Genomic DNA, 13639 nt, shown 5'->3' on the forward strand with positions numbered 1-13639 from the left:
ACGTTCAGGATCATCAGCACGGCAACAAGCAAACAACCAACATGAGTCTTGACTGTGCATCACTTGTTACCTGCAGAGATCTTCTCTCTTATGACCTTGCATTGATTCAAAACTGCAAAAACACTTATTAAAGCTGTTAAACATCAAAGACCAGCTTCTCTCTGACACTACTTAGCTGACTTTAACTGGAGAGGGGGCTGCACATTGAGCTGGCTTGTTTTAAGGGCATGATTCCTTAATTTTATGAGGTCATTACCATAAAGTCTTTCACGTGGCCTCATCCTGACAGAAACACACAAACCTGCAACCTGTGGCATTGCTTATCTGACCCAGGAAGGTGGAGCTGGAAACACTGCAGTGTGCTGATTGGTCGAAAGAATCGTCACTGCCTGTGCGACAGTGGTAAATAACAGTGAGTTACGTTAGGAGTCAGGATTTTTGATTGGGAAATTTCGACTGAAAGTCGGCAGATCCACACCAACCCCGTTTTTAGAAACAAAGATGGCTGCCCCGGGTTTAAACAGTAATTCCAGGGTTCCTGCGGATCCTTGAAAAGTCTTTAAAGGCATTGAATTGATAACTCTAAAAATAAGGCCTGAATTGGCATTAAAAAGTCTTAAATCCAAATTTCAAAAGTCTTAAAAAAATGAACACATTGATAAGATTTATGTTAGTTTGAAGTAAAAAAAAAAGAGAAGTTACATTTATCAATTTTTCTGAATAATTTCCTGATTTACTCTCATGGTAACATCGCGTAATCACAATAGCGGAACTAACAAAACGGTGATGTGGTTGCACCAGGAACTTTAACAGCAGACACATGTCTTGGTTCTACCTAGGGCGCCTGGAGATAGAAAAAAATGAGGAAAAATTGGCAAAAAAATCCAAAAGTGGCTTTGGTAAATTGATTATGGCAGCAAAATTGAGAATTAAATTTGACATTAAATTTCAAAAACCATGTAAAAATTCCAAAAATGGTTGTGACAATGGCCAAAAAAGATAAATGGGGGCAAAATAGGCATAAAGTTGTAAAAATGGGGTTAAAAAGGGTAAAAAGTGATGTTTTATGTAAAATAAACATTGGGGTAAAATTGCCTCTAACCCAGGTAATTCAAGTGGTGTTTTGTTTGTTAGTTTTGTTTGGTTCAATTGTGGTTTGTTGTCGACTTGTTTTTAAATTTGATTACCAACGTCATTAAAAAAGTCTTAAAAAGTCTTAAATGTAACTTGCCTTGAGCTGTAGGAACCCTGAATTAGACTCCTGTTATATTCTGTTTATTTTAGCATTTCTGACTAAGAATAAAACTTCTTCATTGGATTTACTTGCAGGGTACACTGTGTCTACCTGCTATGCCATCATGCTATTACGTAACTGATGTGGCTATCGGCATCTGGCTCACACGTTGCTGTGGAAACACAAACAGGATCAGGCTTTACCGATCCAACCTGTACCAAACTGTACTGATCCAAACCAGACTGCTTGGTGGAAACGGGAAACAGACTTCCAATGACCATTATCGATCATCTTTTGAAGTAAAGAGGTAGGAAAATAGTTTGGCAGCTAGCACTTTTGGTAATTCATGATGAATGTGAGACTTGACTTGAACAAACGGTCTAACCTTCATCATTAAACAACAAGAAGTAAAAAGTTCTTGAATTGACTCTGATGGTCTAATCACCCCTGGTCCAGGTCTCAGCTGTGCCGGTCCGCTGACCTGTGACTGTTCAGGATCATGTCAGACGTTAAATCCACTCTAATTGGCCGGTCAAGTCTTTAGGGCCAGAGTGATAAGCAAGATGAGGGCGGCTGTGTTTGCTCTTTTGTGTTGTGAGGGGGAGTGTAAAACAAGGAGGGGTTGGGGTCACCAGGCTTCTGAGGTCAACCCCCCGACACACACACCTTCCTTACAGGACAGGCCCGGGTCGTCCTGTTGGTGCCTCAGAGCTCCTTAAAGAGCAAAAACTGCAGGGGACTCAGTGATGTGTTGGAGACAGTGTGTGAAAACCACAAACAATACAAGTTTTCTTCTTGCAACAAACAAGAGTTGAGTTTTGGTGACTCTGGTTTATTGGTTAAGTTTTCCCTCACGCCGTTCCCGTGTGAACGTGAGGCTGAAACGCATTACTTCTGTGTTTCACCCTAAAACTAGCTGTGTAAACAGCCCCTAAAAAAATGAAATTGCTGAGATTTAAATACAATGTTTCTGTAAAGGACACCAAAATAAAAATACTTTTTCTGTGTTTTTCAGACATGCGACACACAAACAACTTAAAATGCTTGTTTTCAACCATCAGGTGGTCAGATTCACAATGTGGATATGAATAAGCGATACAGCCTCACACTAATTGTTGCCTCAAGTTAAGAAAACACAGAAATCTGAATTTGTGGAATGTTTGCACTGATTTTTACGAGATTAAAAAGTGCAAAAGAAACGTAGATGGTTTCGGTTTGAGCATACCTTGAGACACAAACATAAACCTCAGGGCGAAGAGATAGCTGATATACTTTCCCAATATTCCTGCAGCAGAAAAAACAACCCTCTCACACCAACAACAAACTAGAGCTTAACTCCGTCTGGAGGAACCTAAGGATACAAAAACAGGAACCTTTCACACACATACCTTTAGCAGAGAGGCCCTAACCACACTCAACACATTTGTTGGTCCTTACACCTGAAAATATACAGAAGAAGATGAGCTCGGGGACTTTAGGTGAGTGTGCTGACGCCTCCACTCAGGAGCACTTGCTCTCATGGAGGGTCCCACCACAGGAATGTAAAGTGTAATCACTCACACATTTCCCCGGAGAAAACTAAGCAATGAAAAAGCTTCCCCTTAATTTTAACAAAACGTCTCCTTTCATCAGCAAACACAGACTCAACCCTCCCTCCCCCCTGCAGCTCCAGGTTCCTCCCCTCCATCTCCCCCTAATCACAGCAGCCCATCCAGGGCCAATTTAAGGAGCACGCGTGGGGTGAAGGTCCCAGAAGTGCAAGCGAGCACTGTGGTTTCCTGGTCACTGGTTTTTAGGAATGCTTGACTTGACAAGACGGCTCAACAGAAACCACTTCAATCACAAAGCGGGTCTGCCCGCCGAGGGCCGAGGTGCTGAGACACACATGAAGTTAATGGAGCCCAGCGAAGGGGAAACCTCGAGTACACCTCTGTACACCTCTTATTTTAATATCAAACCACACTGTTATAAAGAACAACACACTGACAGTGATGTGTTTATGTCTCATTGTTGAGTTACAAAGACGTCGATGTGCTGGTAGTTTGGGACTTTTCCTCAAACTGGTCCTAAATCTGCAGAGTCAGAGTGCCGAACACGAGCTGTGAGGAAGTGGATCTGACTCTGCAAGGACAGGATAAGGCATCAAGGCTGTCTGGGACTTCTCTGTGTCTGTCTGGTACGAAGGGAAGGGGGGGTTGGTTGTTGCAGGAATAAATGAGGCAGTCTTTGAAACCTGCTCTATAATTAGCAGGGTACTATATCAGCGGCAGGTTGTCTGGACCTGCAGAAAAATGCTCACAGTTCTGATAATGAAAGAGGAAAAGAGGAGGTGATCCTGCTTTTAAGGTGATTCAAGATTTACTGATGCACTTTTCTTTTCTTTGGGGGATGTTTTTGTTCGTTTCAGGGAAAGGGAACTAAGCTCACTGCATTTTCTAAATCTGTTCCCAACACACAGGTTTTGTATGATCAATACTTGATAAATGGATGGAGTTAGAAATAAGAAAACTTTAGGGTAGAGACTGATTCAGATTTTGCTGACTGGTGGTTTACTTTTTTATACAATTTTCACAGTTTTTTTTTTTTTTTTACCCTTTTTTAAAAAAAAACATCAACCAAACCACAGTTCTCAATGGTTTCTTTCCTTAAAACATTTCCTGTTGAACACTTTCCACAAGTGTCATACAAAAACAACACTATTTTTGACTTGTTACTGTTAGATAAGGGTAAAGTCACTGATTGTTTCATTCATATCAAGTTATCAACAAAACAAGATGAGTGAAAGTCGTGGCAGCTCAGCTCCAAGCCCCCATGGTTTGCCACTTTATTTTTAAATTAGAATATTGAATTACTATTCTCTGATTTGGATATTGGAAACATTGATAATATGACCTCTGGTAAAAAGATTTGTGAATACAAATTAAGAAATCCAAACCCTTAAAACTAGAGATGGACAGAAATGTTTTTCTAGGGCCGATACCCATTATTAGTCAACAAGGAGGCCAACAGCTGATATTTGGAGCTCATATTCATTTGCAGTGAAGGTAAAAATATTGGAGTCAAAATTTGAACAATACAAACTCCAACACTTAACTTTGATCGCCTTTAAGCTTATGTTAATGAAACAGCTCCCAGGCTCAGCGGCATGTTTTACAAATTTGTAAAGAATGTGAAAATAACTTCTTTTTTTCTTCACATTAATAACATGAGAACTATTCCCAGAAATTGTATGGACCCCAAAATTTGTGAATCACCAAAAAGTCAACTGCCTGTGCTGTTACTAAATATTGTAAAACTGAGTAAAAAGTCTAAAAAAATCCCCACAGAGAATAATACCTCAGCCAGTGAACTTTTTTTGTGTAAAAACAATTTTGATTCTAAATATTAATGCAAGAAAACCTTTACATTCAGTAAAATAAGGTAGCAGCTGCTCAGCCTGCAGAGAAACACAATCACCTTTACTCTCCTGCAGAGGACTCCACCCACTCATTTGGCCCCTAATAAACACCTTTTGACTGATTAACACAGAATGGTTGTTTTGGGACTCTGTAAAGTCTGCAGCCTCCCATGCTGTTGCTTCTATGGCGCTCTGTGGGTAAAGGGAAAAACTAAAGAGCAGAAATTACTGAGGCTCAGCAGATGATTTGAAATGTCAACTTTAAAGTGGGTCGATAAAAACACTACTAATGTCCACTCACTATCACTCCTGCTTATCTAAAGCTCTCACATGACTCCTCACATCAGCAGACCTGGTGTGGAGTAGAGTAGAGTAGAGAAGAGTGAGCATTGACTCGTCCTCTCTCAGTACAGTCAATCCCAGCCGCTGTAACAGCCAGACTGGGTCAATGAAACGCAGAGAGGAGAATCTGACAGCACACTAATGTGGTTTCACGGTCTGAGCTGCGGCAGTGGAGTCTAAAGTAGCATCGATAATGTGCAGAAACTTTTATTCCAGGCCACGAGGTTCGCTGAGCCGCATGAACGTCACAGAGCTGAAAAGAAGAACGACTCTCGGATTGAAATCAAGAGACGGGGCGTTTGTATGTGGTGCTTTGTCTCACTCAGGGCTTGTTGAAGTGAGCAGAAAGGCATCACAGAGGAGAGCTTAGAGAAACTTAAAAGTAGAGTCTGAAGGATTTTCCTAAAAAGAAATGTCAACTTTTACAGGAATAATCCTGGTCAATCATCTCCTACAGGCCTCTTTACATGTGTGTGTCAGTGTCAGTGTCTGCCTCAACCACTTCCTCGGCCTGTTTGTTGATGTTTTAGATGTACTGGGACATCTCTTGGTGGAGAGTAGACATGGTCACCTCAGCCAATCACAGCCCACCCAGTGCACAAGTGACTTTGTGTGTTTTTCATAGCAAATGCAAGATGCTATCCAAACCCTAGCACAGAGGACGAAAAACAGCCAAAGTGAAACAAAACACCAAGCAAATAAAGCTTTTTGTAAACGAGGGTGAAGCCTGGCTCAACTTTCACTCACTTTCGGGAACTCTTTGAGCAGCACGGGACGAAGAGCGATGCAAGTTGGCTTTCTGCTAACCAGGTAAGTGTCAAATATCAGTGAGTAGCTTGTGCTAACATGCCAAGTCTGTTGCATGGCTCTTGAGTCTCTCCCACATAGAAATGTGATGCTACAGGTGGTTGCTGGGCTAATGAGTGTGTTCATGTAGTCATGGTCAGAGGCTGTGGGTGTGTGCTGCTGCTGGCCCTGAGCCAAGGAGGAGGAGCCTAGTTTGAATGTTGTGTTCACTAACAAGTAACAAAAACTCCTGAAGACCCAACCTTAAAAGCACAGTGAGAATTTGTCTTTGCTGAAATGTTGCATAATTTGCAATAAGAAAGAAACACAGGAGTGGACAGGCTGTGCCAACGGCACGTCACAGTTGCAGGTGTACGGTCAGCTGTTTAATGATGTGAACATGGAAAATCTGCCAGTAGATTCTGCACACAAGCACAATTATTCATATCAGCTGTAGCAAACAGAGTGCTTATCAGTGAGATAAGCTATTGATTCTGTCTGCTCTAATACCACAGGTCACCTGCAAACACCTTTTCTATTCTCTCTAACTTGAAGCTGATGCACTTTAGATCAGCTCACAACTTTTCGCAGAAGTTTTGCTTGGGGGCTGGAAAGAAAAAGTCTGGATAGAGTTGGAAAAGATTTAAGTTAAGTGCATTTGTGAAATGAACTCCAGAGATACAGCAGAACTTTTATACTAAACAGTCATTTAGACCCCAAAACAAGACCCAGGTTTCACATTCCCCCTCAACTATTCATAGCTGCAGGATATCATGTAAACGTGCACATTTTGAAGCATAGTACTCAATGGTTTTAGCATATTCTGGTTTTGTATCCATAATGAGCAGTGAGAGCCTGACACACTGCCAAGAATGTGACCTGTTACTCTCCTGGTGTGTTTTAAACGTCTCTCACAGGATCTGAAATGAAGCCTTTTCTTTTTTTGGTATGGTGAGGCAGTCTCTGGCTCTGACTGAACGAGGAAATCAGGAATGTGTTGAACTGCCAGCCATGTGCTCCAGGACCAGAGAGCCAGAAGGCCACTTTCAGCCACAAGTATTACACCCCCCCACTCCCCTGCCTGTCCCCCCATCTTACACGAAGCCGGTGTAACTTAAAACCCAGCAGAGTGCTCAAACACAGCGCTGTTCTGCACATTGAGGAGCCGTGGCAGTCAGACTCTGATGGGGTGTCACAGGAGATCTGTCCAAACACAGAACAGAGGGATGCCAGGCCTCTCTCCTGTACATGTGTGTGTGTGTGTGTGTGTGTGTGTTTGAGAGAGGATAAGAGAAAGTTTTCACACACACAAAACTTCGTCACACGTTTCACCCTCACACAAAACATTTTAAAAAGTTTGCTGCACAGCATCTCTGGAGTTATTTCCAGAGCTGACTTTCACAGTATAAATAGAGAGATCAGTCTAACACGGACAGTAAAAGCATCACTCCACTATCTATATATGGAGCTGCTTGTGTGCTAAGTGCAGCTCTTGTGCAGCTGGTGTTGTTGATAAAGAATAAAAGGCTGGATATGGGACAGAGTGAAAGTGAAAGAGAGACTTTTAGAGAACCAAACAGATGACCTGAATGTGTCAGCACTAAGCCAAGCTTTAAAAATATGCTGCATGCAAATATGGACACAAAGAAACGACTTGCAGTATTCAAAGATGCATGATGCTGCAGATATGTTTGTTTGTTGGCATTTGTTTGTTTACGTATGAAGGTAAGAGAGATGAAGGTGAGGAAGCAAAAATGGAGATGTTTTAACTAGGGATGCACTGATCCAACTTTTCCGGTCCCGATACCGATACTTGGGCTTTGGGTATCGACTAATACCGATACCAATCCGATACCAGTGTTAGATAATAACCTCCATGCCCTACTGTGGGATAAGACTGGTAATGTTTTATGTAAAAGGCAAAACATGAGTCTATGGAGTCACTGAAGTTAATATTTATTTAAACAATAAAATATTTAAATGTTTACCATCAGTTTGGTAAAAAACATTCTTCAGAATGTGCAGAAATTAATATTCATTTCTAATATTTTTTACCCTATAGACTGGTAATTCAGCAAGACTGTATAAAACATGGACGTAGTCTCGCTGACGTCACTTGTCTGTTTCTGAAAGGGACAATGAAGCACATCGGCTATAGCTGCCATATTGGTAGTGGCAAGGGCTTCACCAACAGCCATAGGGCGCTTGTTGGTCATGTGACCCTAAACTGTGCCTCTAATTGGGGGAGCTCACAATCTCAATATCCTCTCAATGGCCAAGTTAAAAAAAAATCACCCCCGTACAGTGGGTGCTGATAGTAAAATTAGCAACTCAGACAGGAGACGTTTTTTGAACCAGACTGTAAATAGGTTAATTTCTGCTTTGAAAATGGCTTTTTTTGGCTTGGTGTGTATGTGACTTCCTGTACTTCCGGAGCCAGCCTCAAGTGGACACTCGAGAAACAGCAGATTTTAGCACTTCTGCATTGTCTCATATTCTTAGACCAGAGGTTGCCGCTTGGTAATTCAGCAAAAAACAAAGAAAGTGCATCAGAGGTAACATTTCAAATCAAGTATCCAAGAGCCCTTGTAATAAAAAAAAAGAAAAGGGAGAGAAAGCTGGTTGCCTGGATCGGCACCATGGATCGACTCCTTCCCACCGATGCGGATCCAGCTTTGAGAGGCACTGACACACAGATATCCGATACCAGGATCAGTATCTGTGCATCCCTACTTTTAAATGGCAGAACTTCACAGTTTCACTCATACTCAAGATACGTTTTGCTGCACTATGGCCTGAACACACGGGTCAGGTTACAGAGCCATGTCACTGTAAACAAATTATTTATTTGCTTTTATAACAGAGGTTTTATGGTCGCTACTTCCTGCTTCAGGGGCCGTTTACACAACAACTGTTTTGGATGAAACACCCAGGTACTGTTGCAATTCAGCCTCTACTTTACACAGAAACAACATTTTAGCTGACCTTAAACAGAAACTTTTAAAAAACAGGGTAGAATGGTTCTGAAACGCCCCGGCCTCCGTTGCCATGTAAATGGAAAGCTGAAGTTTCTTAACGGAAATGCCAACGCCGTGCTCAACTTTGCGCTTTACACAGCAACACTAATATTAACAATGGCAGACTGCTGTGTACAGCTTGTGCTCCTGAATCTGCTGACTGCCTTTCCACCGAATGTGCATCTGTTGCACTTCTCCAGTATTTTGCAAAGACACATTTAATATAAATACCGGGTGATCAGCCCACCACCAACTCTACTTCCCCAACCAAAAGTTATATTGCCAACTACAGGCCTGGCATGCACACTACAGGGTTTTCAAGCCCTCATTATTTCCGTGTAAATGCAGATTTTTTTCTCACTGCATTTGGGTCGAAACACTGATGTGTAAACAACCTCAGGCCGGAGACTCCGGCAAAGATTCTTCCTTTGCGTTTCCAAAAGCCACCCGCGTTTACATGAGGACGGTGTGAAAACGATCCGCGTTCATACGACTCCAGGAGGACAAGTCACTTCTTCTGTTCTTTCTTTTTCTGCCGTTTTGTTGTGTGAGACAGTCGGCAATCCAACCATGACGCGCATTACTGCCACCTACTGGACCGGAACGGCTCAACTGGAAATGTGGCTGAGCGAGGAGCCTTCACCTGAAACTGCGAGTGCGCATGCGGTGACGTCAGCGTTTCACCCTGAGACGCTCCGCTCTGTGTTTACACGAAGCTGGATGGAGGAGCGGATTCAGATCTTTCCACTCTGGGGAGCGTTTTCAAAAGATTGCGTTTTCACTGAAAACACAATGTGGTCTCATCTAAATGGAAGGCCAAAACGCAACGAAATGTTTGCGGAATTGACAGTTTTCGGCGTCATGTAAACGGGGCCTCAGAGTGCTGAAGAAGGTGTAGTTTCAGGTAAATTTCATGCAACAAATGCCAAACAAGAACATTATGCTGCAAGCTTACAATACACTGCTGAGGGCAGTCATCCTGGCTTTACTTTTTTTCTGGCCCCTGGCTGAAATTTCTGGAAAAAGATGATATAAGAGCTGTGCAGGAAAAACTTGGTTGGTGCAAACCTGACAGAGCATCACTCAACTGAAACTCAAGACAACACCAGAGGAGATGTCTGCACATTCATGTGTCTTCGCTTAGTGTTAGTATAAATGCAAAAACTGCCTTCATGTGTCAAACTCTGTATTTGGCAGCATGCCTCTGATGTTCATGACTCCATGCATCCCTAACACCGTCACATTAGGACCACTCTTTCACTGCATCACCTCAGGGTCAACATCTTGTTCTGCACAATCCAACATGGCGTCTGCAGCTGTGTCCTACTGCAGTCGTCTCAGGGACAGAGGAGTCACAGCCACATCATAAAAAACCCACCCCACCCACCAAGCCCCCCACATGCTTCAACTGCTCCATTTACACTAATTGTCATTCAGATTAAGGGGGGGTCTGTTGTTTGAGGCTGCCCCTGACACCATTCAAATGAAAAGCACAATTAAGAGTAATTAGGCTTTTCCAGGCGAAGAGGGGGTTTATCCGATAACAGAGCACGCAAGATCGTCTGCAGCACGAGCAGGTCCCACATTTCCATCACATCAGGCGCAGTGAGTGAGAGTTTCAACACAAATCAAGCAAACTTTTTTACTGCTGATCCCCAGAGTTTGGTCTCATCGCTTCCCAAATGTATTCACACACGCTGTGGCTGAACACAGAGAGCCGCAGTCAGAGAAAACTATGAAAAACTCCAAAGTGTCACTTGTTATCATGCAGCGATGCTCTGTGTTGCATCCCTGCTCAGAGAGAAGCTTGATCTCACAAATGTGAACTGATGGAGCCTCTTTAAATCAGGCTCAAACTGACTCAGGCTGCCTCCGACTTAGAAAATCAAGATATGAGCAAGATGACTCAGGAGAGTTACAGGCATGCTGCAAATCAGCTGATTGTGACGGGCCAAGAAAACTAGTCAGCAAGAAAACAAAAGAGCAAACAAAAGTTGCTCTGCAGATGTCTCCGAGTTTTAAATCAGAGGGGTCAGGGTCCGTTTTATGCAGATAAATGCCTTCAGGCAGTCTAACCCACTCAGCCCACAGGAAGCAGGGTCTGAGGAGCATGCACAGACCTGCTGAACCTCAACCAACGCAGGGTAAATCCAGCGGAGTATGTCTGAGCTGCAGAAAGGAGTGCACAGGCCTCCTTAAATTGCTTCCTGGGGAGTTGGTTTATACATAAACACACACCAATATCACATCAGCCCTCTTAAGACAGCCGGGGGGAGGGGGCGGGGAGTAAAAGGGCCAGGCGATGGCCCCATGCTGTGTTATCAGGGTCATGAATTCTTAATAGTGGTCAGGTAGAGTTCAACAGATGAAGAGGCCAACACCTCCGTCAGGGGGGCAACATGTTTAACCAAGGGAGAGAGAGGGGTCAATGTTCAGCCAGATGATTAGCTGTTTGTTCTAAAAGTGACAAAAAATGTCACATCAAGGCTTGTGACAACATTTTCACATGTTGCATTCAACCCAGGGGAAAAAAGGAATTCATATTATTCACATCAAAGAAGCTACACTTAAGATGTATTGCTTGTAATTTAAATCTCAGATCAATTTTCAAGAGGAGGGGAGGGGTGCAGATAGCTGCTCATTCTCAGGGTATTGTTGTTCTCATGCTCTAACAGAAATTAGTAGATGATGCACAGCTGCAACTTAATACATTAAAAGTTGGTCATAACACACCCAGTTTTTCTCTCTGATCCTAAAGAGTTTTTTTCCCAGGAGTCTCTCAACAAGTCTTTGGATTTAAAACTCACCAGCACATTGTGATCAATGCAGACGAACGCAAGCTAACACAGTTAAGAGTAAGTTTGATAAGAACTGGAGGAAACCTTAGCCGCCAAACTTAAAATGCAGATTGAAAAAGTTAGAGAAACTTTTGCAATGGAAACCTCCCTGTGAGATTTAAAGGAGAGCAGCAGAAGAGCAACAACAGAGGACTCCAACATGATACATGTGGAGCAAGGTGTCATTGTTGATTCATTTTGTGTTTGTATCCCAGTTTTGTTTATGTGCAGTGTAAAATATGACTGAATGTGTAAAATAAAATAGTTACAAAAAGCACAGGTGAAATCATTTCTTAAACTCACTGTAAAGTTTCAAAGTCCATATGAAACATATTCCAGCTACACTCTGAGTTCTTTCATTCCGTTTGTTACTGTCTCTCTCTGTTCAGTTTTTTATTAAAATCGTGAAAAACTTTCTGACAGATCTTGTTTTCGTATATCTTTTTCTCTCTTCTTTCTGTGTTTTTTGTTTTGTTGCATCATACTGGGCTCCTGTAATTTGGAAACCTCAACATGAGAGTGTAGTTAGAGCAGAGTTCAGAGGCAGCTCGGGACAGTGAGGCTGTCACACACGCCCCTCAGCGTGGGAACACACACATGAACACAGCAGCGTGTGGAAGCGGTGCCCGCAAGAGCAGCATCTTATTTCACGATGATCTCGTGTTAGAATAACTTATATTAATGAAAAATGCAACTTTACGGAGTCTGCTTCTCGTCCCTGAAGCTCACGAGTGACTTTCTCCTCTTGTCTTACAGCTGTTTTAGAGTAAATGTGACTTCTCTACGCTTTAAACACTTGAGGTAAACTTCCCTGACTTTATTTTTATCCCATTCACAGAGCGAAGCTGAAGTCCAGCCCGCTCCTCCGGGGTGAAAAGTTGAGAAGGAGGACGGTTCCTCCTCCTCGTGTGTTTTCCTCGTGCAGTTTTCTTTCAGAGTTGCGCGCGGGACACGCACCCGCAGCTCATGTCTGTGACTCACGCTGTAATAATGATAACAGAGCGGGGTACTCACGCACTGCCTCCTGTTTGGGGTCCAACTCGGAGCAGGTCTGCTGCAGCCCGCTGATCTTGCCCTGCAGCCCCCGGACCCGCTGGTTGGTGGTCGTGAGCTCGAGCTCCAGCTCCTGGAAAATGGAGCAGGCGTGCCGGGCCAGGTCCGACAGCTGGCGCAGGGTCCGGGATAGAGCCACATTACTGATGGAGACCAGATCCTCATAAAGCAGACCCTCCTCGTTCGGGATCGGATACCTGCACAGTAACTGAGGTTCCACGACCCGTTTGGCAAAAGGCATGTTGGAGTAAACCCGGGATAAATCCAAGAAAAGTGACCCAAAGTGAGTAGAAAGCGGCTCTTCTCCCTCCTCGGGACCCTGATCCGGTTCTGGTGGCTTTAGCTGCTGTTGTTGACCCCCATCCTTTCTTCAGTTAGAGGACTGGTGGAGGAGTGGTGTGCTCCTGGCCGCGGCGCCGGGTCATCTGCTGCCCCTGATGCTGCTGTGTTTTTCCCTGCTCCAGAGTAGAGGTGGTTTTTAAAAATAGGAGGAGGGGAAACCCGGAGCGGATCAGCGGGAAGCTGGATCAGGACTCTCTTCATCCTGGGCTGCAGTGCTGGCGTCACAGCCGGGAAAAAAGAGATTCATATCTGAAACTCCGAGGAGTACAGGAGAGGATTGAGAGCACGGGAAAGATTTATAAGCGGTCTGACTTGACCAAAAAATGGTTGGAAAAGGATGAATGAAAAAGTCAGACGAGTAGGGAATTTGTCCAAAAACTAGCTCGATTTGTGGAGGGAAAAATAAATTTGAGTGAAACGTCCAAAATAGAAACGTCAAACAGTTAAGTAAATAATATCAAAGTGAAATAAATAAATAAATAAATAAATAAATAAACAAGTTAAATTCAGAGATTTAATGTCTGAGATGAAGCTGTAGATTTACAACATACAATGTAGATTGAGAGCAGAAACAATCAGCTTAGTAAATGTATCTGTTAGTTATACTACCAGAGCTGCACAATTTGTTGGT

General features: G+C 43.2%; 1 protein-coding gene across 2 annotated transcripts in view; it reads right to left on the bottom strand.

The window, feature by feature from the left end:
- nhsa (Nance-Horan syndrome a (congenital cataracts and dental anomalies)) overlaps positions 1-13063 on the bottom strand; it is a 101213-nt gene extending 88150 nt beyond the window's left edge. For both annotated transcript variants that reach the window (XM_074667982.1, XM_074667981.1), the window contains exon 1: positions 12628-13063. In XM_074667982.1, the coding sequence (XP_074524083.1) occupies positions 12628-12907 (280 nt within the window). In that variant the 5' untranslated portion in view covers positions 12908-13063. The remainder of the gene's footprint in view (positions 1-12627) is intronic.
- Between the last annotated feature and the right edge of the window lie 576 nt (positions 13064-13639).

The sequence above is a fragment of the Halichoeres trimaculatus genome, unplaced genomic scaffold, assembly GCF_033239565.1.
Source record: "Halichoeres trimaculatus isolate MK-OKI-2021-1 unplaced genomic scaffold, fHalTri1.1 fHalTri1_scaffold_4, whole genome shotgun sequence".
Classification (NCBI taxonomy): Eukaryota; Metazoa; Chordata; class Actinopteri; order Labriformes; family Labridae; genus Halichoeres; species Halichoeres trimaculatus.